Here is a 26,260-nt window from a genome sequence, read left to right as displayed (position 1 = left end):
GTAACTGAAGTGGATTGTAGGAATACCAGCTGGATTTCCCAAAGAGATCCCAGTATTGCCTGCCCCTCAGCCACACAAATTTGCATTTTGCCATCTCCTTGGTCACTAATTAATGTCCCGTATAATTAAATCTGCTGCACTGGGCAATGAAGCAAGGAGACAGCATTGCTTTTCACAGCAGATAGCAACTCACTGATTCAGAGGGGGGTGAACTGGATGCACTGGTAGAGTGCAGAGAGCCTGGAGCAACTCCTTTAAAGAGGTGGGAGCAAAGGATATTTACTCTGTACTGTTATTGTTTTTACCTGTACTACCTCAATGCACTCAGTACTACCTCAATGCACTGTGTACCACCTCAATGCACTGTGTACTACCTTGATGCATTCTGTACTACCTCAATGCTGTACTACCTTGATGCACTCTGTACTACCTCAATACACTCAGTACTACCTCAATGCACTGTGTACTACCTTGATGCATTCTGTACGACCTCAATGCTGTACCACCTTGATGCACTCTGTACTACCTCAATGCAACTGCACTGTGTAATGAAATGACCTGTACGATCGGTATGCAAGATAAGTTTTTCATTGTACCTCGGTACAAGTGACAATAATAAACCAATACCAATACCAAGAAGAATCAACGAACTAAAAAAAGTACTCAATAAATTTACACAACTTAAGCAATGAGTACCTGTACTGAATGGCCTTAAGGATCAGAAATCAAACACTCCCATGGTACTGTGTCCTAATCTATTACTACACCTTTTTATAACTTGTTCTGTGGCACCCACCTTTGAAGATATTCAGATGCTCATCCTTGTGTATCTATTTTCTTTGTATTACTCACTCCTGTTTATTGTTCTTTCACAAATTGCTTTGGAATATCCATTATTGTTTGTCTAATGACAGAGAAATGACTGGGAAAAAGCTGAGCAGTCTTTGAGGTCAACCCATCTAGACCTGGTGCAAGCCACATACACCCTCAACCTGACTCCTAATAGTCACCATCCCCGAGGTGAAGTAGGCATCCAAGAAGAAAGGAAAATCCGCACATGTATCTCTCATCTTTCTTTATGTTAGGTCATCTGCTTCCCAAAGATATGCTAGTTGGTGGGATAATTGGTTACTGTAAATTACCCCTGGTATTCCTGATGGAGTTGACGGGCATGTGAAAGGGAATAAGCTATAGTGGGGAAATGGCATAGACTCAATGGGTTGAATAATCTCCTTCCATATCATAAATATCTCTTCCAAGCCACACACCAGCCTAAGCTGGGAGTGTAAGCTTGCCTGTTACTACCAATCAAAGCTACCACTTTCTGAAAAATTTCAAGAGGCCATGAACATGCAAGTTAATGGAAAATATAAATCAACCAAAGAGCTTCAAACTAAGTGTTATGTCTTTAAACTATGATTTGTTACAATTAGGAGAATTAAAACTGCCTACCTCTAATATTACCATCATACCTTCATTGTCATTGGGTCTAAATCCTGAAGGTTTCTAACTAACAGAACTGCTACCACCGTTTTCTTGAAGGTGGGTCAGGCAACAGACACCGACCTTGGCAGCTGTGTCCACATTTAATGAATGAATAAAATATATAAATACATTTCACAGGTTTCCATAAACTGCATTTTGACAAGAAAATGTCATTATAGCCGCATTTCAATTTGAGTTTGGAGCTTGGCCTGAATTGACGGTGTATATGATGAATGGTGCATGGTTTTCTGCATCCAATACCACAGCACTACTCAAATGTTGTTATAAGAAAAACACGTGGCGTATTGGCATTGTGATTGCACTGGAGAATGAAGTATCGGTTTGCCAAGGTCAACTCTGGCAGACATCTTCCAGCTCACACAGAAAGGCAGGAGAAAGCAAAGGGAAAAAATAGTGCAAGGGACCAAAATTGTTTTTACCCACCAATGCTTCCTGTTTTCTGCTAATAATTGCCCATAGGTTCACACCAAGAGTGATTTGAAAAGATATCCCTGTGCTTCTCTTTATTTGCCCCTGCTGGCACCCTGTTGTCTTTCTTCTCCTCTACCCTCAAATTTTCACTAATCTCTTTTCCCCCGGTTTCCAACTCTGCTCTGTCCTCCACTTCTCTTCCTCTCTTCTCTCCCCACTTTCCTTGTACCATTCCTCTTTTCATCCTATAGTCAGTCCCCTGTTAGTTTTGCTTTATTCCCTCATCATTTACTTTCCCATCTTCTCCTCTCTTGTGGTTTTGCCCCATTCTGTTCCTTTTTTGTTCATTCTTCATCTGTTCCCTTCTGCCCTTCTCTCGTTCCACCCTTCCCCCCATCTATCCATCCCTCTGAGCCATATGCCATTCCATTCCTGCCCATCTCTCATCTTAACTTTGTTCCTCTCTATCTCTTCCTACTCTTCTGTTCACCAATATCGCTCCTCTTATCATATCTCAATTCCTTCTTCTGCACTTTCTCCTTTACCTCTCACTTCATCCATTCTCCCTCTATTTTCCTAACCTTTACTCCTTTTATTTCTCATCTCTCTTGCTTCTGTCTTGCCCTTCTCTGTGTAAATCCTAGGCACCTATCAAAGTCTATGTGTTGCCCCCATATATCAATCACTAAAACGTTGCAAAGAATGTTTTCCTGTTACACTTTGATGTTACAAAATGAAGTACTAATCGTTAAATTGTGTGATAAGTGACTGTCCAGGATACTTTGAAAGGTAGGTATTAAGGGCTTAGCTTTTCTCTCTTCACTTGCATGACCCAACCTGTTTGGCATTCCCTGAAGCTCTGCATTTCACAGTTTTGATATTCCTTTGTTTCTGTTTTCTTTGTCTGACTGCCCTCATCTCACTGCTTTTAAATTTCTTTGCTCATGTTCGCTCACTATAATTTCCCTCATTAATCCATCACCCAGATCACTTCATCAATAGCTTGTGCTCACAACAACCCTGACTCTCCCTTTGTCCTATCTATCCCTCTCTTATTCTCGCTACAGTTTACAACAAACTTATTTTCGCTCTTTCCTAATCAGCACAAAGAGACTTTGACCTGAAGCTAAACTGCTTCTTTTCCGACAGACACTGCCTGACCCGTTGTGTGTTTCAGGATTTTCCATTTTTATTCCAGATTTCCAGCAACTGCAGTTTTTGATTTTCACATGCTTCAGAAGGTCATGGTCTGCAGCCAGTGTAAGGAGCAAAATGTTGTATCAAAGAAATTTTAATTCTGGGCCTATAAACCAAAATGTTTTCTTTGGCTTTGACCAGCATAAACGCAGATGTTGAATCAGATCCAGGTATTCTATTTCTGCAATTGATTTAAATGATTTATTATGCAAGTTTTTAATCCTTGCCTTTTAATCTCACTTTACAACCTTTTACAGGTCTCTTTGGTAAATACTTCCAAATTTATAATTGTTTCTCAGCACGAATGTCATGCAACTTAAACTCATTAATCACAGTTAACTGGAATCAGCAAAAGCATAATATGTCCAATCATACCACATAATTGGCAATGTGGACTTTAATGTATATTGTTTCTTTCAAGAACCACATACCACGTAGAGTGAGCAACTTTCATTTCTGGCATAAGTTCTCTGTTGTGGGCAGCTCCCATCCAGTGAGAGCTCCATGTATTTTGTACTTTTTGTTTTCAAATGATTTAGAAAGTCTGCAATAAAATATTAATCTATTGCAACATACGTAAAATAAATCATCAGTATATTAAATGTAACTGCAGAAGAATATTTGATAGAAAATATTTAAGATGATTCCTATCCATACCATGCTATTCAATACTGCCACGTCATTTTATTTTTTAACAGATTTTAGATAGGAGACCAAGTGTCTCTCAAAGACATTCTATCCAATACCTTTCTTCCCCCAAATTGCTGTATTGGAATGAAAAAAGTGCAGTTTTATTCTATTTAAATAATGTCACTTTTCTTTCCAAATAAGCACAATTGTGTGGCTGAGGAGTTCCACATACCAATACACCAGAAATGCACATGAACTTTCTTTGTGAATCTTCTAGACACCATCTGGATGATATGGTGCAATTTCTGCCCACTGCTTTGGCCTACATGCTCTATCCCAAATCCCAAAGAAGAGTTACACCCTATCATCTTGTTCTATCATCCATCACCACATCACACTCTTATTTGCTGCTGGATGTTCTGAGAAAGGGAGCTGATTCCCAGATTTCTACCTACAACAATCTTTTGATCAGTCATGGTCTTGAAAATTTTAATTAGCCCAGATTCTTGGAGAGAGAGTTCAAGATTTCTATTTGCCATTGTGTGAAAACATGCTGTCTTTTGCCTCTTTCCCCAATTATAGAATTGTTCCTTATTGTTCTGGTTTCTTCCACTGGGGGTAATCATTTCTCTGCACCATGAAATCCCTTTACAGTTTTAATCAGCTCAACTAGACTATTGTTCTGTCTTGTAAACTTGAGGGAATACAAGTCAAATTTGTGCAACCTGGCCTAATAATTTTAACGTTTTAACACTCAGTGTGGTTTTATGGTCCTTTCCCATTACTATGCATTGCATCTCCTCCAGGCCAAGATATCCTGCCAAGTTCAAAGCCCAGAAGTGTATGCAGCCCTCCAGCTGCAGTTGGACTACACACAACTGAAGTACAAATTTCTGCAGTGTTTCCTCCAGCTCCAAGTCTACTAAACTTACTGGGCTTTTTCATCTTTGTACTTGGCTATTAAAACATCATTTGTGAAGTATGTTTGCCACTTGGTTCCTACTTCCAAAATGTATTTGCCCTAAGCATCATACATCCATTGATAAGCCGTATCTACTTAATTCTGTAGTTTCTCATCTACCTCCAAACCCCAGTTTGGCATCATCTGAATTTTTCTGAGTTTCTGAATCCAAGTTATTTCTGTAAATTGGAAGCTGTTTTGTTCCAACATCATGCTCCACAGTACCATACCTCTCCAATCCCTTAAGGTAATCCCTCTAATGAGTACTCCCTTTAAAGCTCTGCCACACTAATATAAGTTTTAACTACCTCACTTAGGTGAATTTCCTGATAGCGATCAGGCCAGCCTTGCGTGTTTGTATAATATTTAAAGGGGCGTTATCACCTCAGTGGGAAGCAGCAGGCTTGGCTGCGTTCCTGAAACATCCAGTTCTGAACATTCCTTTTATAAATGTGTTGCTGTTGGCTTCTGGGCAATTTGGTGCTGCAACAGATGTTACACCTGCTGCATTGTGATCATCAGCCAAGCACTTTGTATTAATTTTCAAATTTAGTTACTGGTGTGAATGGTAATTATATTCCTGAAGCATCAATTTCCACATTCCCTGCTTTATATTTACCCTCTCTATGTTAATCCTTTAATGTCTGTCTAAAACTAGAACCCGAAAGCATTTTTTTAACCGTCATTGTCTAGACTCCAGAACTACTAACCACAATGAAAAAACTGAATTTTAAGGTAGAAACTTTTCAGAAAGCTGCTTGTGTTATATGCATAAGACTATTGAACAGACCTCTTGTACGTTAAGGTGGACTCTTAACCTCACAATCTACCTTGTCATGGCCCTTGCATCTTATTGTCTGCCTGCACTGTGCTTTCTCTGTAACTGTAACACTATGTTCTGCATTCTGTTATTGCTTTTCCCTTGTACTACCTCGATGTACTGATGTGATGAAATGATCTGTATGGATGGCAGTTTTGCACTGAACCTTGGTACATGTGACAATAATAAACCATTTTTTTTTACCAATTTATACAATTACCTGTTTTGGAAGTTACAAGATTAGACAGGTTACAATTAAGAAATTCTGCAGTTGAGTGCAATTAAGGGCAGTTATTTAGCCAACCTATCTGCTGCTCCCATGGAAAACCATAACTCCTTGATCAGCATCAAGTTGTCTCTTGAATGACTGCAGATTTTTTGTTTCCCTATCTAGAACATATTAGCTACTGTTCACCTTGGATGAAGAATTGCTTTTCAACACCAATCCTGAGTTTACCCTTTACTGTTTTGGGGCTTTACCTAAGAAAATAATTCTATAAATTAACTTTTTATCTGTAACATGCAGCTATAGATATTCAGCTTTCCTCTTGGCCATAAAACATGTGCCATCAAAATCTGAACCAGTTGCTAATCTAGAAATTCGGAGGCCATTTGTTCCTGTTGGGCAAGTGTGCCAATATTTCCATATTTTTGTACACAACCTGAACCACTTACCTGTTTGCTTCTGTCACTGGGATGTTTTATTTGGCAGTAACAATTTTTTGGTATATTTCAGGCATAGCCAAAGTAACATTCATTAGTAATTGCAATTGTACGTGGCACCTCAGATCTCTCGAAAGTTGATACTGAAAGAGTGTTTTTTCATCTACTCTTATTTTTCATTCATTGTTGATTTAAAGTTTAGGACAACTTGACTCAGGGCCATGGTAATGCATATCAGCCTTCCATCAAACCCTTCAAAATGGGCTTTGAAGGGAGAAAATGCGATTTCATTGTAAGTGCTAGAAAGTCATGCAAGGTATTCGCTGCAAACCAAACATATGAAAAGATAGCAAACTGGTCTGGAGCATGTTATGATCAATTTCATTTCCCATGAATTTCTATTTGAAGAATTTTCTTACAAGTTTTTTTTTCCCAGTGTCAATAACAGGGAACTAAGTATTGCAAGCAGCACACAATATATCAAGGCTGTGTCACAATGACTCACAGAGAATGGAGCAGAAAATTACTAACTGCTACACAGAACCACAGGAGCCCAATACTTTGGGGATAATCCTTTTATAATGGAAGTATTCAGGCGGTTTTTATAGTTAAACACATTTGGTGCTTGTAGGTCATAGAAAGGAATGTAATAAGGTAGACTATTGTGGTTTAGTACAAAAAAACCTGTTTCTAGTAAGGCATTTTAACACAGAAAAGCGTTTGTCACTTGCTTCACTGGGATTGCGGCAGAAAATGACTACCTTTGGGATTGATCCATGTTGATCTCTGTGAAAGGAGGACTTCCTAACATAGTCCATGGTTTCTGAATTGTTATTATATTATTGTAATTTATATGAAGCCATTGTTATAGCCTGAAAATTATAATATGGCATCTTCAGATATGTAGAAATGTGATATCGATAGTCTGGACTCTGCTCAGGATCAATGGTTTCATCATGGACTGATTGCCCCTTGCTGCCTCAATCTGGCTTCTGAATTTTTCACTGAGCCACTAGTTTAGGTGGGCAACTAATTACAATAAGCATGGTTCACCCATTGGTAGGGGACAATCAGGCATCCTAAGCATGGTTCACCCATTGGTAGGGACATCAGGCATCGTAAGCGAGGTTCACCCATTGGTGGGGACATCAGGCATCCTAAACAGCAATCCTACCAGGCTCTTTGGCAAGGATAAACAGAATTCTTTTAAAGGTTATGTGGGGCCAGGAAAAGCATGAGTGCTCCATTGGAATGACAGGTGCCAGGAGAAGAGCAAGTACAGAAATTTCTACATATGAAAAGAGAAACAAAACAAAAGTGAACTGGTTTTTTCGGCTGTAGATCGTCCATCTGTGAAATTGTCTCAGTTTTCCTCTCTCCATTAACTCAGCATGACCTGCATTTTGCAACATTTTACACATCTTTGTATTTTCATCATCTAACAGCTCCCATTAACCCATTGACTGGAGGATCTATAACATTTATCCCCATGGCAACCCTGGCCTCACCCTGTCATAGATGGACCCTTTGTCATATCCATCCCTCCCATCCACCTTCTCTGCAGCTCAAAACTACTTTCTTTTCTCTCTTTCCCTGTTCCAACGAAGGGAATTCCACTTGAAGCATTGACTCCGTTTCTCTTTCCACAAATGCTGCCTGACCTGCTGAGTATTTCCAGGACCTTCTGATTTTGTTTTGGGTCTAATTGACATTGTGAAACCTCGAGTGGTGTATTAAGAGGGGTCTCCAATCAGTAACATGCAGGTGCTTTAGTCATTGTGTTGCTGCCTGAAGCCCCTGTAGAAGTTACACAGTGCAGAAAGGTGTGGAATTTCTGACAGCTCCTGTGTGATCATTCCTAATGACTTAAGAGAGGATGCAAAAGAGTGAAAACATTTGTCAGGTTACAATTAGTCTTGTGCTCTGTTCTGGAAGTCTTTTTGGGGAGGAAGTAGAGGTCAGGCGAGAGCACAGCTGAGGATGACTTGCAGGACACCAGAGATGAATGGCTTTAGTTTTGAGCAGATGCTCAAAATCTGGGGCTCCTTTCATTCAACTAGAGAAGGTTAAGAGGAAATCTAAAGTGTACTTAAAATATGGTAAACAGGGAAAAAAATAGAGAAATGAAGGGAATGGTCCCTTTGAAATACCGAATGAGGAGGGGAGGAGAAAAGGTTCCGGTGGTGGAATCTTGTTGGAGCTGACAGAAACTGCAAAAGTTGACTCGTTGAATGCGGAGTTTTCCTGGGGTAATCATCAGAAGAATAAAGAGGGTAAGGTAGAATGGAGACCGAGGTTATTAAGGTAACGTGTTTCCAACCAGAAACAATGGTTGAAGCAGACTTCATAATAACCAGCAAATGTGCGGGGTGTCAGGGCACGTTTGGGATGTGACAACCATATCTGTGCACAAGGGCCAGGATCACTGTGGAGCAAAAACTGGGAAATTAGGTGGGTCACGGATCTGGGGTTGGAGCATGAGTGAAGGAAAGAGATAAGATAAGATAAGATAAGAGCTTTCTTAGTCAAATGTACATTGAAACATGCAGTGAAATGCATCTTTTGCGTAGAGTGTTCTGGGGCAGCCCACAAGTGTCGCCACGCTTCCGGCACCAACATAGCATGCCCACAACTTCCTAACCTGTATGTCTTTGGAATGTGGGAGGAAACCGGAGCACCTGGAGGAAACCCACGCAGACACGGGGAGAATGTACAAACTCCTTACAGACAGTGGCCGAATTGAACCCGGGTCTCTGGCACTGTAAAGCGTTACGCTATCCACCACACTACTGTGCTGGCAGAAGTGTGAGACATCCAAGACATGACCCATTGTTGGAGGGAACATGGGTGGGGTTGGTCTTTCATGTCATCCTGCCAGGGTTTAGTGGTGGAGGACATGTAACGCTATTACAGCACCAGCGACCCGGGTTCAATTCCGGCCGCTGTCTGTAAAGAATTTGTACGTTCTCCCTGTGTCTGCATGGGGTTTCCTCCAGGTGTTCCAGTTTCCTCCCACATTCCAATGATGTATGGGTTAGGAAGTTATGGCATGCTATGTTGGTGCCGGAAGCATGGTGACACTTGCAGGCTGCCCCCAGAACACTCTACGCAAAAGACGCATTTCACTGCTTGTTTCAATGTACATGTGACTAATAAATATATCTTATCTTAACCAGAGGCTTGGAGAACAGAACTAAGCAGTAAGAAAAAATCTTACAGGCCTACCTGCCAAACAATCCATACATTGGACCCAGTATCACAATCCAGGTAATGGACATCCTATTTAAGGAGCTTGGAGTTGACCCCAGCTAAGGCCTACTTCTGTGTGAGTGGCCTGCATCATTCACAGGGCCACAGTTGCAGAATAAATTTTGAATGTACAAATTCAATGTATATGTGTTTACCCATGGACATCACTGTATAAGCCTATACATAGAGAATCTGATCTTATTTATCTCTTGGGTTTTGATGCAACATTTTAGGTTGCACACAAAAACATTTGCACTGTGCAAAAATGTTCTAAACTGGGGCCTTTCCTGAACCAACATAAATAACATAAATCAGATAAGTCTTGCCAAAAAATTATACATTAATTGTACATCATATATTTATGGATTGGTTGTGGGGGCATTGTTGGCATGGGAGAATTCCTCTTTTCAATTACTGCCATAGAATCATGGTGTTTGTCTGACTGACTGAGCCCTCAGTTTAACATCTTCTCTCAAAATAAATGAAACATGCCCATGTCATTTGTACAAAAGTATTGGCCTGGATGGCATAAGTTTTTGGTGGACAAACGTTGTGACTTGATAGGAATCATTCTTAAATAATACAAAGCAATTATATATTTGGTGTTGGGATAATAACATCAAAGACTCTGGCCTCAGAGCCACAGCTGTTTTATGTTCAGCTTGCAAGTGGCTCTGTGACATCTGTGCTTAGGGAATTGGTGGTGATCGTACAGTATAATTGCAGCTATAATTAAGTTTACAACCTGGTCTTTGTAGTTAATGCTTTTATGTTAAGCAACTTCAAACTTCAACAAATTGGCAAACAACGGGCAGTAGCTGTGTGATTGCTGTAATCACCAAGCAACTGGCATAAAGCTTCAAAGAGACCAACAAAATGAATTGAATCATTGATGCTAATGGAGAGTGGCCCCTCACCTCATTTCCTACAGCCAGTCAGTCACCTGTAATGCATTGGTTCTCTAATGCTTTACACAATACATTTAATTTGTTGCCTGTATTAAGCTGTAGATCTACAACCATGCACAAAATATTCTTGTTTATGATTAATATCGTTTACCTGTCCAGGTTGTTCACAGGCTGTTTGGTACTTTGCCTGTTGACAGACTTCTTTTACCCTTTCATATTTAGGTAGATAATTCGTTTGTTGGGCATCACCAGTTCCATCTTCCTTCTTACGAAGCAATTTGCTGGAAAAATGAACAACAAAATATTTGTGTGAACAATGAGAGTGCATGAAGTTTTATCACAGCTTACTTTAAGAGTATGGGCCAGTTACAAGTTTGATTTCAGCTGGTAACCAATAAAGATGTACCAGATTTACTGAAAAGCTGCATGATATTTACCTGCAATGGAGTTTGGGTACAGGACCTTTAAGGTCCACAATGAGGGTCAATCCAGAATGAAGCCTTGTTTTCCAGAGAGAAGATGGTGACAATTTTTCAACTTTTAGAACAGCTTGACTGAATTCACCTAACATATTAATTAAAGATTCTGACTGTGTTGTCCTCATTCTCTTGTCAGTTTTGTAGAATATTATTGATTTGTATAAAATTTGCCACCAGCTTTGTGTCAGTTAACAACAGGTATGCCTCGTGAGGCAGATATATAAAGTTAATCAGTAATAAATATATAACAGATTTCCTATAAAGTGAAGTAAGAAACTCTTATGGAGAAGACTTTTTGTCGAATACCCTCACACCACTTACTGACACCGATTATGATCTTGTTACTGCACTGCCTTCAGTAGAAATGGGGTGTGACTTCTGTACAGGTATTTATCATGGTTTTGGAGAGACTCAGGAAATAGTCATCCAGTGGACTGCCTTGATTCTGGTGGTATTTATACAAAAGAGAGTTGGATGACATACAGAGGATAAAGTGAAATTTTACTTCTTCAATAAGTGGCAATGCAATGTAGAAGCCCTGTCCAGTGCAACAAAGAGCAGTCCTCAAGCTGGTAATGAACCCTGAAGGGATAACTAGCTAACTCCAGGTAACATATATTCATGGTTGATGTGAGCCCAGAAAAAGTATGAATCCTGTCCCTGACCCAACTGAAATGGTTTAGCTGGGGCCTTCATTGTGACTGTGATTGATGAGCGCTTCAAATGCCCAGACAACTATCTATGGAGATGGTTATTAAGCAGGCTGGCTTCTGTTCATTGGGGTCACATTGTCTAGGATGGCGCATTATAAGACCATAAGATGATAAGACACAGGAGTAGAATTAGGCCATTTGGCCCATCAAGTCTGCTCCGCCATTCGATCATGGCTGATTTATTTTCCCCTCTCAGCCCCATTCTCCTGCCTTGTCCCCATAACCTTTGACACCCTTACCAATCAAGAACCTATCAACCCCCACTTTAAATATACCCAATGACTTGGCCTCCACAGCCGTCTGTGGCAATGAATTCCCTAGACTCACCACCCTCCGGCTAAAGAAATTCCTCCTCATCTCTGTTCTAAAGGGACATCCTTCTATTCTGAGGCTGTGCCTTCTGGTCCCAGACTCTCCCACTACTGGAAACATCCTCCCCACGTCCACTCTATCCAGGCCTTTCAATATTCAGTAGGTTTCAATGAGATTCCCCCCACCCTCCTTATTCTTCTGAACTCCAGTGAGGTACAGGCCCGGAGACATCAAACGTGCCTCATACGTTAACCCTTTCACTCTCAGGATCATTCTTGTAAACCTACTCTGGACCGTCTCCAATGCCAGAACATTGTTCCTTAGATATGGGGCCCAAAACTGCTCACAATACTCCAAATGTGTTATGGCCAACACCTTATAAAGCCTCAGCATTACATCCTTGCTTTTATATTCTAGTCCTTTTGAAATGAATGCTAACATTGTATTAGCCTTCCTTACTACTGACTCAACCTGCAAGTTAAACTTTAAGGAATCCTGCATTGGGACTCCCAATTCTCTTTGCATCTCTGATTTCTGAATTCACTCCCCATTTAGAAAATAGACTATGTTTTTATTCCTTCTACTAAAGTGCATGACCGTACACTTCCCTACGCTGTATTCCATCTGCCACTTCTTTGCCCATTCTACCAACCTGTCCAAGTCCTTCAGCAGACTCCCTGCTTCCTCAACACTACCTGTCCCTCCACCATCTTTGTATCATCTGCAAACTTGGCCACAAAACCATCAATTCCGTCATCCAGATCATTGACATGTAACATGAAAAGTAGCGGACCCAACACCAACTCCTGCTTAACATCAATTGTCACCGGCAGCCAATCAGAAAAGGCCCCCTTTATTCCCACTCTTTGCCTTCTGCCAGTCAGCTAATCTTCTATTCATACTAGTACCTTTTCTTTAATACCATGGGCTCCTGTCTTGTTTAACAGTGGTGCAATGGCAGAACTCCAGACAGTTAGGTGTTGATTGCACTTAGCCCAGTATGACACACTACTTTCTGAAGGAAAATGCGAAGGCAATTGGAGAATTATGCTATATTTCTACATTAAGTGTACTGACACACCAGTGTTGCTGGATCCAATCTTTTGAAACCATTCTCAGTGTGACCTCAATAAGATTTGCAGAGCTGAAGTTATGTATTTAACTTTCAAAGTAATCTGCTGCAAACTTGCCAGCTGATTGATGCATACTGCATGAGTTTCACTAATATAAGCACTCAGATGTGAACATTAGTTTTCTGTCAGTAAGATATATATATATATAAATATAAATATATATATATATATTTATATTTATATTTATATATATATATATATATATTTCTTATCCATGTTAATATAATTGAGACAAGTTTCAAGAGAGAACCTCCAGTCTTCAGGCAGGAAGAGTCTATCCAATCACAGAGACTGAGGGAAAATAAAATCAATACCCATTACAGTGGTGAGACCGAGGCTTAGTGCTACTTTCCTGGGGCTTAATTTTAATCAGTGTTCAGCTGTCTTTTAAGACGGTGCATCTCCGTCTCAGTGGAATATGTTAACTTTCAGAAAACTGGGCTGAGAACAATTAAGCCTCAAGGCCTTTAAATGTATACTTTGATTTGTGAGGTTGCTAAAATGTTCTCTGACGAGGTTGAACCCTTGGCAGTTACACAGGATAAAACAAATGGTTTCACGGTTGCTGCTGGCTAAGAAATTTCTCACACAGTGTGTTTCCTGAAGTTACTGACTGGCCCTTGTACTCATTAAGCAAAGAAATAAACAAAATTAGAACAAGCAGCATTTATTCAAAACTATGCTGAGGTATCCTTGGGAGTATCAACGTTGTATTCTGTCACAGTGTGCTAATTTTAATACCTCTTTTGTATGTTGTTATTTTTCTTGTGACAGTAGGGCACACATCAGTTTGAAGGGGCTTCAGATAATTAGCAAGTTCAATTATATTGGCAACATAGGCAATTGAAGGGACTCATCACTAAAACATCTAATGACTTCCACTGACTCTGATTTCCTATTCTGTATTTCCTTCATGCCTCAGCCACTTACTAATTAGGTTTACCAGTACAAATGACATTCACCACTTTGCAGGGAAAATATATATTAATTTTAAAGAGATTTTTAAAGAATAAGAATTATTTGGCATCAAGCATCCTTAAGTTAAGTTCTAAATAATGCCTCTGTGTTCATCTCTGCTCCCCAATACACATCTACTTGAAGGGACGTAGCTGAAATTGGTTTCTGACTACTGGATTTGGCAGGGCTCAATAAAGGATTATCAGGCCTTGCTTTTACCTGCCAAAACTGCTTCCCTTTTCTATGACCAGCTCAGAACACAAAAATAATCCCTGGCTTCTTTAGTCTACTGTAGAACATCTTCTTAAGTTGCCCCCTCACCTTTTGCTTTATCTCTCACAACAAATATGAGTTGTTCATGGACTCTTGAAATCAAGACTAGGGTCATCTGATCACTTGCCTCCGTAACTTCCCTTCATCTAACCCATTAATCCAAACTTTCTCTCGGTTCCCATGGCCTTGACCTTTACCCCATCTTTTTTCCCCTCAGAGCTTATCCTGTTCACCTCCTGCTCTGCTGAACTTATTCCCACTACACAGCTGACTATTCAACTTCTTAGATCACGTCTGTGCCAACTGTGCCATCAAATATGTTATTAACAGCTTAGAAAAATCTCTCCTTGAAACAACCATTGACACTTCCATCCTTCCAATCTACCATGCTACCTCCAATCTCCCTCTCCCGCAAGTCCTTGAATCTGCTAATGTTTCCCATATCCACAGTCATTTTCCCTAAAGTTTTTGTCTGAACCCCCACAATCAGGTTTCCGCCCCTGTTATTACAACTCTCATCAAAATCATTATAACAATGTATTCTCTAAACTAATCTACCCTCCTTATGTTTCTTGATCCATCTGTAGCCTGAGGCATGGATGACCATACCCTCCTCCTCCAACACCTCTCCAGTGTGTCCAGGGGCCGTTCACCTTTTTCTTATCTATCCAGACATAGCCAGAGAATCACGTGCAATGGGTTCTCTTTTCACTTCTGCATAATTATTTCTGGTGCTGTCCAAGGATCTATCCCTTCCTATTTTTCATCTACATGGTGTTCTTGGTATCTTAGGTTGGAAAAATGACCATGCTTTCAAAAGTACTTCAGTAGGTGTAATGTTTTGGGATTTTCCAAATGATTTTCTGAATTAGTGAAAGGTGCCATATAAATTCAATCTCTTTATCTTCCTTTCCTTTCATTATCTGAAAGCAGGAACAGTATTTGAATATGTGCTGGTGACATCCAGCTTCTGTCTAAGTGATGAAGCCAGCCATCACTGTGCCTATGTGGATGCCCAACTCTGCCTTTGCTTCAGTTCATCTGCTGCTGTAACCCTCCTCTGTGCCTCTGTTACCTCTAGATTTGACAATGTCAATAAACTTCTCACTAGCCTCCTGCTGTAATTCTGAGGTCATACAAAACACTGCTGCCTGTGCCCTAACCATCACCGTCAATCTCAATCATCATCCCATTGCTTGACACTCTATATTGCTTTGATCTTGAAATTTCTCAGCCTTGTTTTAAAGTTTTCCATAGTTTCACCTCTCCTTATCTACAGCCTCCTGTGGGAGACCTTCACTCCTTTGTTTCTGGCTGCTTGATCATGCCCGAATTTGACTGAGTTCCAACTGATGTCCATGCATTCCCAACCTCAACTCTAAACTTAACCTCCCTCTTCTATTAAAGTATGTCTTAAAGTCTAGCCTTTCATTAACCATAGATCCTGTCAACTTTTGCTTGATAACACTTTTAGACTTGCAACGTTTTAGTTCCCTTACATATTTAGTACACTTCAGTACAAATATGCACTTTTTTAATATCAATTGTTGTTTTGTTAACTGGATGGCTCCATTTGGGTCCCTTTTTATCCGCTCTTGCCACTCCTCTCAGGCAATGTTCTGCTGTTGGTTTGCCAGACCCAGTGGTAAATGAAATGGTGCAAAATGGACGATTTAATGAAAGTGAGTCCAGATGAAGGGTCTTGACCCGAGACGTCGACTGTCCATTTCCCTCCATAGATACTGCCTGACCCACTGAGTTCCTCCAGTGATTTGTTTGCTGCTCCAGATTCCAGCATCTGCAGTCTTGTGTCTCCATTTAATGAAACTCGTCTGTAAAGAGAATCTCTCATGACAGCTACTGATATCTTCCAGTGAATTGAACAGCAATCACTTTTTATTATTTTGCAAATGATTTATCATCTGGACATGTTTGCTTTTAACTATAAAGCTCTATCTTTACAAAATTATTTGATAAAAAAATGTAGCATGGCTGAGAGAGGGAGTAATTTGATGTTTGGTAACTGTATTCAATTCTAGGCACTAATGTGCTTATTGCCAAGAATGTGTAATTAAGTGAATAAAGGGGAAAACTTTTTGACTAAAACAGGAGTTGTCTTGTAAAAACCCATGCAATCAATACAGCAGAATTGACTTCTGTCATTCACATTCAGGGATAAATTGGGGGTAAATTCACAGGGGCAAGCCAATCTGAACCCAACAGTACTGTAGGGCGTAGGTCATTATAATGGTTCAAATTTACCTCCGGCAGATGACTAACATTTAGAATAGGAGTGACTTATGAAAGAAGGAAGGACAATTGACTGCAGCTACAGACCAGAAAGATCTGCAGCAATGATAATGACTTCAGGAAATCGTGGAAAAATGCCTGTGAACTGCTTTAACAATACCCTCAAGATGGCATTCAGTTTGCCTCCTCATTCTAGGAAAATAAGTTACAATCTTGGTTAAAGTGTGAAAGCTTATAAACAAATCTATTTATTTTTTGCCATGGATAACAAAGAACAAGTCAAGGTCTCCAGCTCAGAGATGGCTGAATAAGGCAGACATCTCGACATTGGTCCTCGAACAGCAGAAGTAAAACAATGTAGTAATGACTGGGTATTGTCCTCAGCTTCTAAAAGATAGGAACTGAAGTTTTGAAGCAGACTGCAATAAGCAGCCTGCTATTATATTTGTACATTTTGTACAAGCAACTGGAAAATATTCTATGCTGCTTTTTATCTGGATATATATATTAGCAAAATTCAGAGAAACTATGAGGTAAACAAACAACCTGCCACATCAAAGTGCTGCTGCTTCATTTGATTTGAAGCTCACTTAGGTACCAGTTCAGCCACTACTCCTATGTTCACTGACCTACATTGTCTCTTTAAGAATTATTTCCACTTTAAAATTCCCAAACTTGGTTTGAAACAATATGGTGAAACCCTCTCGTCCGGCACCCTTGGGTCCTGACTGGTGCCAGACCACAGAAATTGTCCCTGGTCATCTTTGTCTGAGCAGGAGAACTGTTCTTTTTAAGTATGGACACTCCCAGGTTCCAAGAACTGTCGCAACTGTCCTAAGTCGGAAACAATGTTGGCTGAGATCGCAAAAATTGCACTGGTAGAATAATTGGTAGAGATTAAGTAATTTTAGATCTTAGTTATAATTAGTTAATTAGTATAGTTCTGTAATAAAGATTCAGAACATGCTGGACCATGGTAGTTGCCAGACTAGAGAGTGTCAACCTGTACTTCCATGACTTTATTCTTCTTTCTCTCCAAGATATCTGTGTCCATGCTTCTTGATCATACAAATTAGGAGCAGGAGTAGGCTACTCAGCCCTCAAGCATGTTCCATTATTTAATAAGATAATGGCTGAGAGCATGGATCAGCACATGGGATTATGGTATTGTTGCAATCAAGAAATGTGTTTGAGTGAAGGGCAGGACTGGCAGCTCAATCTTTAGGGGTATAGAAGTTTTAGATTGGACAGAGGGTGTTCAAATGTGAGGGGGTGTTGCACAGTGCTCAGGGAGGATATCCTGGAGGGATCAGCCAAAATGGTGAAGTGGGTAGAAATAAGACAGGGGCAATCACTTTGATGGGGTTATATTATGGGCTCCCCAGTAGTCAGCAGGAATTAGAAGAACAGATATTAGGTAAGCAGCTGTATGGTGTGTAAAAACAATAGGGTTGCAGTAGAGGTCGATTTTAACTTTCCCAATATTGACTGGAATTGCCTTAGTGCAAGGGGTTTAGATGGCATGGAATTCACAAAATGCTTTCAAGAGGGTTTCTTGAAGTGGTATGTTGGGATTCCTACTAGGAAAAGGGCTTTACTCTACCTTATCGTAGGGAATGAGGATGAGTAAGTGGTGGAAGTGACTGTGGAGGAAACAGCCACCATAGTTTGGTTTCAAAGTAGTCATGGGAAAAGATAAGGTTGGTCGCAGAGTTAAGGTCTTAAATTGGGGGAGGGCCGATTTCAACACGATAAGGCAGGAACTGGTGAAAGTAGATTGGGAGCAGTTGCTAGAGGGAAAAAACAACATCTGATAAGTGGGAGGCATTTAAAGGTGAGATAGTAAGAGCTCAAAGTTAGCATGACCCTGTTAGGGTAAGAAGCAAAGATGGTAAGTTTAGGGAACTTCTGTTAACAAAAGAAATTGAAGATTTGATCAGAAATAAGAAGGAAGCATATATCAGGTGTAGACATTTGGTATCGAGTGAGTCCTTTGAGGTTTACAGGGGATGTAGGAGAGAATTTAAGAAAGAAATTAGGAGAACAAAAAAGGATATGAAATAACCTTGGCAAGCAGGAATAAGAAGAATCCAAAAACCTTTTATAACTATATTATGCGCCAGAAGGTAGTTGGGGGAAGATTAGATCCCTCAGGGACCAACAGGGAAATCTATGTGTGGAGTCAGGGGATATGACTGGGATCCTAAATGAATACTTCTTATTGGTATTCACCAGGGAGAAGGATGTGGATGATAGAGAGGCAGGAAATGGGTAAGCTGATATTCTTGAGCATGTTTGTATTAGAGATATTGGCACACATTAAAATGGATAAATCCCCCAAGCCTGATGGGATTTATCCCAGGATGTTACGAAAGCAAGGGAGTAGATTGCTGGGACTCCAATGGAGATTTTTGCATCTTTGTTAGCTGTGGGTGAGATACAGAAGACTGGAGGATAGCTAGTGTTGTATCCTTATTCAAAAAGGACAGTAGGGTTAAGCCAGTAAACTACAGGCCATTGAGCCTTACATCAATAGGAGAGAAATTATTGGAAAAAATTCTAAGCAACAGGACTTATGTTCACCTGGAAAGGCAGGGACTGATCAGGAGCAGTCAACATGGCTTAGTGCAGGGGAAATCATGTCTGACAAATTTGTGATTGTTTTTGAGGAAGTAACTAAGAAAATTGATGAAGGCAGGGCAATAAATGTGGTTTACAGGGACTTTAGGCAGGCTTTTTACACAGTCCTGCATGGTAGGCTGCTCCAGAAGGTTAGGGGGCACACGGAATCCAAAGTGTGTTGGTAAAATGGATCCAAAATTGGCTTGATGATAGGAGGCAGAGGATAGTGGCTGAGGGGTATTTTTCTGACTAGAAGCTTGTGACCAATGCTGTACTGCAGAGATTGGTGCTGGGATCATTGTTGTTTGTCCTATATATATATAAATATATAAATGAATTGGATGAAAATGCAGATAGATTGATTGGTAAGTTTGCTGACGACACAAAAATTGGTGGAGTAGTTGAACAAGGAAGGCTGTTAAAGGTTATGTAAAGGGACATAGGTCAGTTGGAAAGTTGGGAAGAGTGATGGCAGATGGAATTTGATCCAGACAAGTTTAAGGTAGAACATTCTGGGACATCAAATACTAATAGGACATATACAATGGCAGGGACCTCAGGAGTGTGGATGTACAAAGGGATCTTGGGGTGCAAGTTCATAGCTCCCTGAAAGTGGCAACACAGGTAGATAGTGCAGTGAAGAAGGCATTTAGTATGCTTGCCTTCATAGGTAGAGGCAATGAGTATCAGAGTTGGGGTGTTATGTTGCAGCTGTACAAAACATTAGTCCGGCAGCACTTGGATTACTGTGTATAGTTCTGGTTGCCACACTACAGGAAAGATGTGGTAACATTGGAGGGAGTGTAAAAGAGATTCGTCAGGATGTTGCCTGGAATGGAGGGCTTTACTTATAAGGACAGATTGGATAGGCTGGGTTTATTCCCACTGGAATGTAGAGGCTGAGGAGTGACCTTATAGAGATCCATAAAATTATGAGGGACATAGATGGGGTAGACAGTCAAAGATTTTTTCATAGGGTGGGGGAATCTAAAACTAGAAGGCATAAGTTTAAAGTGGGAGGAGAGGAATTTTAAAGGAGATCGGGGGTGGGCAAGTTTTTTCACACAGAGGGTAGTGCTTATATGGAATGAGCTGCTGGAAGAAATAGTAGAGGCAGATATAATGACAGTGAAAGGCATTTGGACAGGGGCTTGGATAGGAAAGGCCTATAGGGATACAGGCCTAATGTGGGCCAATGGAATTAGTGTAATAGGCAGGCAGTATGGTCAGCATGGACAAGCTGGGCCAAAGGGCCCATTTCTATGCTATGCAACTCTCTAACTCTATGGTCTGCTTGCTAGCCTTTTGTGAATCATGCACTTCAGCACCCAGATACATCTACATTTCAGAGCTCTGCAATCTCTCACCATTTAGTTAATAGCAGGCACGGTAGCATAGTGGTTAGCATAATGCTTTACGGTGCTAGCGACCCAGGTTCAAATCCAGCCACTGTCTGTAAAGAGTTTGTACATTCTCCCCGTGTCTGTGTGGGTTTCCTCCGGGTGCTCCAGTTTCCTCCCACATTCCAAAAGACGTACAGGTTAGGAAGTTATGGGCATATTATGTTGGCGCCGGAAGCGTGGTGACACTTGCGGGCTGACCCCCAAAAATCACTACACAAAAGATGTATTTCACTGTGTGTTTCGATGTACATGTGACTAATAAAGATCTTATCTTATCTATATACTTGTATATTTTTTCCTGACAAAATGGACAATTATACATTTTCCAACAGTCATTTGTTAGATCATTTCCCACTCAACCTATCTATTTCCTTTCGCAGCTTCCTTATGTCCTCCGCACAACTTAATTGTCACCTTTCTTTGCATCATCATCAAATTTAGAAATCATACCTTTACTGCTTTTATTTAAATCATTGATATAAAAAATAAGAAGACTCCAGCATAATCCCTGTGGCACACAACTCATTACATTTTCCCAGCTAGAAAAGACACATTTATGGAGACAGATGAGGCTGCAGATGCAGGAATCTGGAGACACATTTATGCCCACTTTGTTTTCTGTTGCCAGCCAATCTTCCATCCATGTCAATATGTTACCTCCTCCACCATAAGTTTTTGTTTTCCACAAGAACATTTGATGCAGCACTTTACCATTCCCATATTTATTTGTTCCACAGGTGTTAGCTGTGTCTTCAGCTATTGAGCTTCAGCTTGGTCAAGTACTGCCTTGATGTCAAGTCTGTGATAAGGTCTGGAGCTGAGTGGTTGCAGTAAAAACCAAACTGAGTATTGGTGAGGAGGCTATTGGTGAGTGAGGTCCACTTGATAGCATTGTTGACGATGGTTTCCATCATTTTGCTGATGACTGAGAATAGACTGATTGATTGGTGAGTAGTTAGCTGGATTGCATTTGTTCTGTTTTTTTGTGAAGAGGACATACCTGCACTATTTTCTACATTGCTAGGTAGATGCCAGTGTTGTAACTGTACTGGAACAGTTTGGCTGGATGCACAGCTAGTTCTGACATACAGGTTTTCAGTATTATGTCAGGGACGTTGCTTGATCATGTGGGCTTTGCTCAATCCAGTGCTTCACACATTTCTTGGTATCACATGGAGTGAACTAAATTGGTTTCAGCACTTTCTGCCTGGACGTGGTTGAAATGCTTTAACCTTATTTTTCACATTCACATGCTGGGCCTTGTCATCACTGAGGTGGGGACATTCTCAGAGCCTCCTCCTGCTAGCTATTTAATTCTCCACTACCATTCACAACTAGATGTGACAGAACTGTGGATCTTTGATCTGTCCCATTGGATGTAGGATTTGCATGCAGTGTTTGTTGTTTAGCACATGAGAAGTCCTGCACTGCAGCTTCACTGGGGTGTGTTTCTGCACTCCTCATTTAATCAGGGTTGATCCCCTGGATAGACAGCAATGGGAGAGTGAGGAATATTCTGAATGATGAGATTACAGATTGTGGTGCTGTACTTTGGTGTCGCTGCTGATGGGCGTCTCATGGATGAGTTTGAAGATCTATCCTAGACTATTGCATTTAGAACACTTGTAGTGTTGCAGAACATGTTGGAGGGTGTCCTGGTGCGAAGATGGGACTTTATTTCCACAAGGACTGTGTTGAGGTCAGTTCTACCAATGCCATCATTGACGTTTGCATTTGCCACTGGTAGACTGATGAAGACAAGGTTGCTTCATTAAAGGTTTTGCAAGTTTTTCTTGTGATTGACACCAGATGGAGTGAACTTTAATAACTTATGTATTAATTACATAAGTCAGGAGAATTTAAGAATTTCTATGGAAGTTAAGAATTTCAAAGATTGTGTTTCTGACACTTAGAATCCAGTCAAGACTTCAGCACTTAACTTACTTCTTTGTGGTAATCATTATGGTACAAGACGTAGGAGCCCTTTGTCTAATATACATGGAAATCTGCTTTGTAATACAGGAGAAAGCACCTCCAACAGAGAAAATTTATTGAAGTTAACCTCATACAACTTACAGCAGCCACATCTAAGTGCTTCATTTAAATGTACATTCCCCAAAGAGAAAGATTTAAGCCAGTTTGTCCAGAAGTAGCTATTAGTGCAAAAGTGAAGTTACCAAAGAGCATGGGATTCGAATTAGTGGTCATAGTATGGAGACCAAATTCTTGGAGTGTAAAGAAGGTGTGTTTCTAGATCAGTATTTTGATTAACCGACAAGGCAACAGGCTATTTCAGATTGAGTATTTTGCATTGAGAAAGAATTGATTAACAAACTGGGAGCTTAGGGATCTTTGCACAAAACACAATCACATTATAATCACTGTTCCCTCAATACTGAAAGTGATTTAGTTTATTCTGAAAGGGTCTTAAATCTAAGCAAAGGAAAGTACTTTCTTTCATCATAAAGATGAGTAGCTTGGGTATGGTAGATTGGGAAAATACATTGAAAGGTATGAAAGTAAATGAGCAGTGGCATTTTAAAAAATTAATACATCATTTACAAGAAAATATGTAATCTTATTCAGGCTCAAAACACAACAGATAAAATGGGCTATATGTGGCTAACAAGAGAAGTTAAGCACGGTATTAGATCCAACAAAATGGCTCATAATGTTGCCAAAGAGAACAGTAAGTAAGAGGATTCAGAACATTTCAGCATTCAGCAAAGGAAGACCAAAACTTAAATAAGGAAAGGGAAAGCAGAATAATAGAGTAATTGGTAGACCTTCTGTGGATTATACAAAAAGGGAAAGATCAACAATAGTTCATGTGGATCCCTCACAGTCTGAAATAGATGTTGTATCGGTGAATTAGGAAATGCATATTTTGAGTCAGTCGCTCATGGAAGATGCAGAGAACTCCCTTAAATAGTGCAGAACAAAAGATCTAGAATTAATGAGGAGATGAAAGAAATCAGCATTGGCAAGAAAACAAGTGCTGGAGAAATTAATGGGACTGAAAGCTGATAAATCCCCAGGCCCCGAGGACTTGCATACTGAAGTCTTGAAAGAGGTGCCTATGGAGATAAGGGAAGCAGGAGTTCTCACTATCCACATTCCAAAATTCCAGAGATTCCAGAATGGTACTCACAGCTTGCAGCAAATATCATATCACTATTTAAAAAAGGAGGGAGAGTGAATATGGGAAACTACAGACTAGTTAGCCTGACAGCAAATGAAGGAAAAAATACTCAAATCTATTTTTCTTTGTAGAACGATATAGTTAATATAGATTTTCAAAAGAGAAATCATATTCAAATCAAATCAAAAGAGAATCACAGAGTCACAAAGAATCAGAAATCAAATCAAAAGAGAACTGTAGAGTCAAACAGCACAGAAACAGGCTCTTCAGCCCAGCATGTGCATGCCACCATTGCTATACTATTCCACTAACCTGCATTAGGTCCATAGCCTTCTATGCCTTGGCAATTCAAGTACTTGTCAAGATGCTTCTTAAATGCCGTGAGGGTATCTGCCTCCACATCTCTTCAGGCAGTGTGTTCCAGACTCTTTGTGAAACAGATTTCCCCTCATTTCCCCTCCAAACTTCTTACCTCTCACCTTAACCTATGTCTTCTTGGTTTAGACATCCCCACCATGGGAAAAAGCTTTTTACTCACTATCTACCCTATCTATACCCCTCATAATTTTACATACCTTAGGTACCTCACCCCACAGCCTCATCTGCTCCAGGGAAAAAAATTCCCAGCCTTTCCAGTCTGTCCTTATACCTGTAATGCTTCAATCCAGGAAAAATCCTGGTGAAGTTTCTCTTTCACTTTTCTAGTGCAATCGCATCCTTCCTAGAGACTGGAACCGCACACTGTATTTCAGGTGTGGCAAAACTACTGTTTTAAAAAACTGTAACATGATGTTCCAGTTCTCATATAGTATGCCACAGCCAATCCTTGCATTTGTCAGAATTAAATTCCATTTGTCGTTACACCGCCAACTTGTCAGCTGATCCACATCATGCTGTAGCCTGAGATAACTTTCCTCATTTCTGCAACACCACTAACTTACTTATCATACCTCATCATTTACATCAAAATCATTATTGTACAATCAGAAACATCAAGGATCCCAACACCAATCCTTGTGGTACAGTTTGTCGCAAACTTCCGATCAAGGAAGTGACCCTCCACCATCATCCTCTCCTTCTATTACCACACCAATTCTGGATCCAATTTGTCAGCCACTTCCTGGATCCCATGGGCTCTAACCTTCTGGACCAGCCTATCATGCAAGACCTAGTTACTGGGCTTACTAAAGTTTATGTAGACAATATCTACCGCAGTCCCTCATCAATGTGCTTTGTTACCTCCTCAAAAAATTCAGTTAAATTTGTAAGGCAGGATTTCCCACAAACAAAGCCATGCTGACAATCCTTAATCAATCCCTTCCTTTCCAAGTGAAGATAAATCTTGTCCCTTACAATTTTCCAACAAATTCCCTACCACTGATGTAAGACTCACTGGCCTGTGGCTCTCAGGCTTATCACTACTACAGTTTGTGGATAAAGGAACAATGTTTGCTACCCTCCAGTCATCTGGTGCTTCATCTGTGGCCAACAAAGATACAAAAATATTCATTAGGACCCCGGAAATCTCCTCTCTTGTCTTCAAAAGCAGCCTGGGATACATCTCATCAGGCCTTGGGGATCTGTCCATGGTTATGCATCCCAAAACATGCTAACATGCTGCAGAACATCACTGTTCCTCACCCTGGACTCTCCTTCTACCATACCCTTCTCCTTGTGAACACAGATGAGAAATATTCATCTAGGACACTGCCAACATCCCCCACACAGACTGACCCAATGGTCCCTAAGGAAGTCTATTCTTTCCTTTGTTCTCTCTTCCTCTTAGTATATTGTAGAATTCCTTAGGATGCATCTTAATCTCGTCTGCTAATGATAGTTCATAACCCCTTTTGGCCTTCCTAATTTCCTTTGTAAGTACTGTCCTCACTCTCTACATTCCTCATGGGACTTTGCTATTTTCAGTTGCCTATACCTGTCGTATACTTCCTCTTTTTATCTTAATCATCTCCTCAGCATTCCTTTTCATCCACGGTTCCCTAATCTTGCCACCCTTGCATTTCACCCTCATAGGAACATGTTGGCCCTGAGCTCTATCTCCCTTTTAGAAGACTCCCAGTTATTAGATGTTGTTTTACCTGAAACTATTTTACTCAAAAAATTCCAGGCAACATCCTGGTGAATCTCCTCTACATCCTCTCGAGCACCTTCAAATCTTTCCTATAGTGTGGTAACCAGAACTGCACACAGTACTTCAGCTGAGGTCTGTCCAATGTTTTATAAGGTTGGAGCATAACCTCCCTGTTCTGTATTCAATTTCCCAGTTAACGAAAGCCAGCATCCCATATGTTTTTTCAACCACGTTATCTACACCTTGGCAAGAAAACACTTAAAATGGCAACCCATTCTCACTTCTGAGGTGTCTGGGCACAATCTCCAAACCCTTTCTCATGAGACAAGCTGGTTTCTCCAGTTTACATCCAGAAATCCATGGGTATACCATTGGTGGTATATGTGCTTCGGGTCCACCTCAATAACATGTCATAATATATGCCTGCTGTTAGAAGAAAGTCTTGACGCAATTTCCTTGCTGATGTGGTTTCTTTGATTTAAAGTTTTAGAATTTCTTAATAACTTATCTGCAATATCAATAAATTCCAAAATTCAGTAATT

The 26,260-nt window shown here is 40.3% G+C and overlaps 1 protein-coding gene across 4 annotated transcripts in view; it reads right to left on the bottom strand.

Annotated features, from left to right (window-relative positions):
- sulf1 (sulfatase 1) overlaps nucleotides 1–26,260 on the bottom strand; it is a 270,913-nt gene that overhangs the window by 30,885 nt on the left and 213,768 nt on the right. For all 4 annotated transcript variants that reach the window (XM_052022968.1, XM_052022969.1, XM_052022967.1 and 1 more), the window contains one exon: nucleotides 10,497–10,626. In XM_052022968.1, the coding sequence (XP_051878928.1) occupies nucleotides 10,497–10,626 (130 nt within the window). The remainder of the gene's footprint in view (nucleotides 1–10,496; nucleotides 10,627–26,260) is intronic.

The sequence above is a fragment of the Pristis pectinata genome, chromosome 9 (assembly GCF_009764475.1).
Source record: "Pristis pectinata isolate sPriPec2 chromosome 9, sPriPec2.1.pri, whole genome shotgun sequence".
NCBI classification, from domain to species: domain Eukaryota; kingdom Metazoa; phylum Chordata; class Chondrichthyes; order Rhinopristiformes; family Pristidae; genus Pristis; species Pristis pectinata.
The sequence above is the reverse complement of the archived record's forward strand: the minus strand, read 5'-3'. Positions and strand labels throughout refer to the sequence as shown.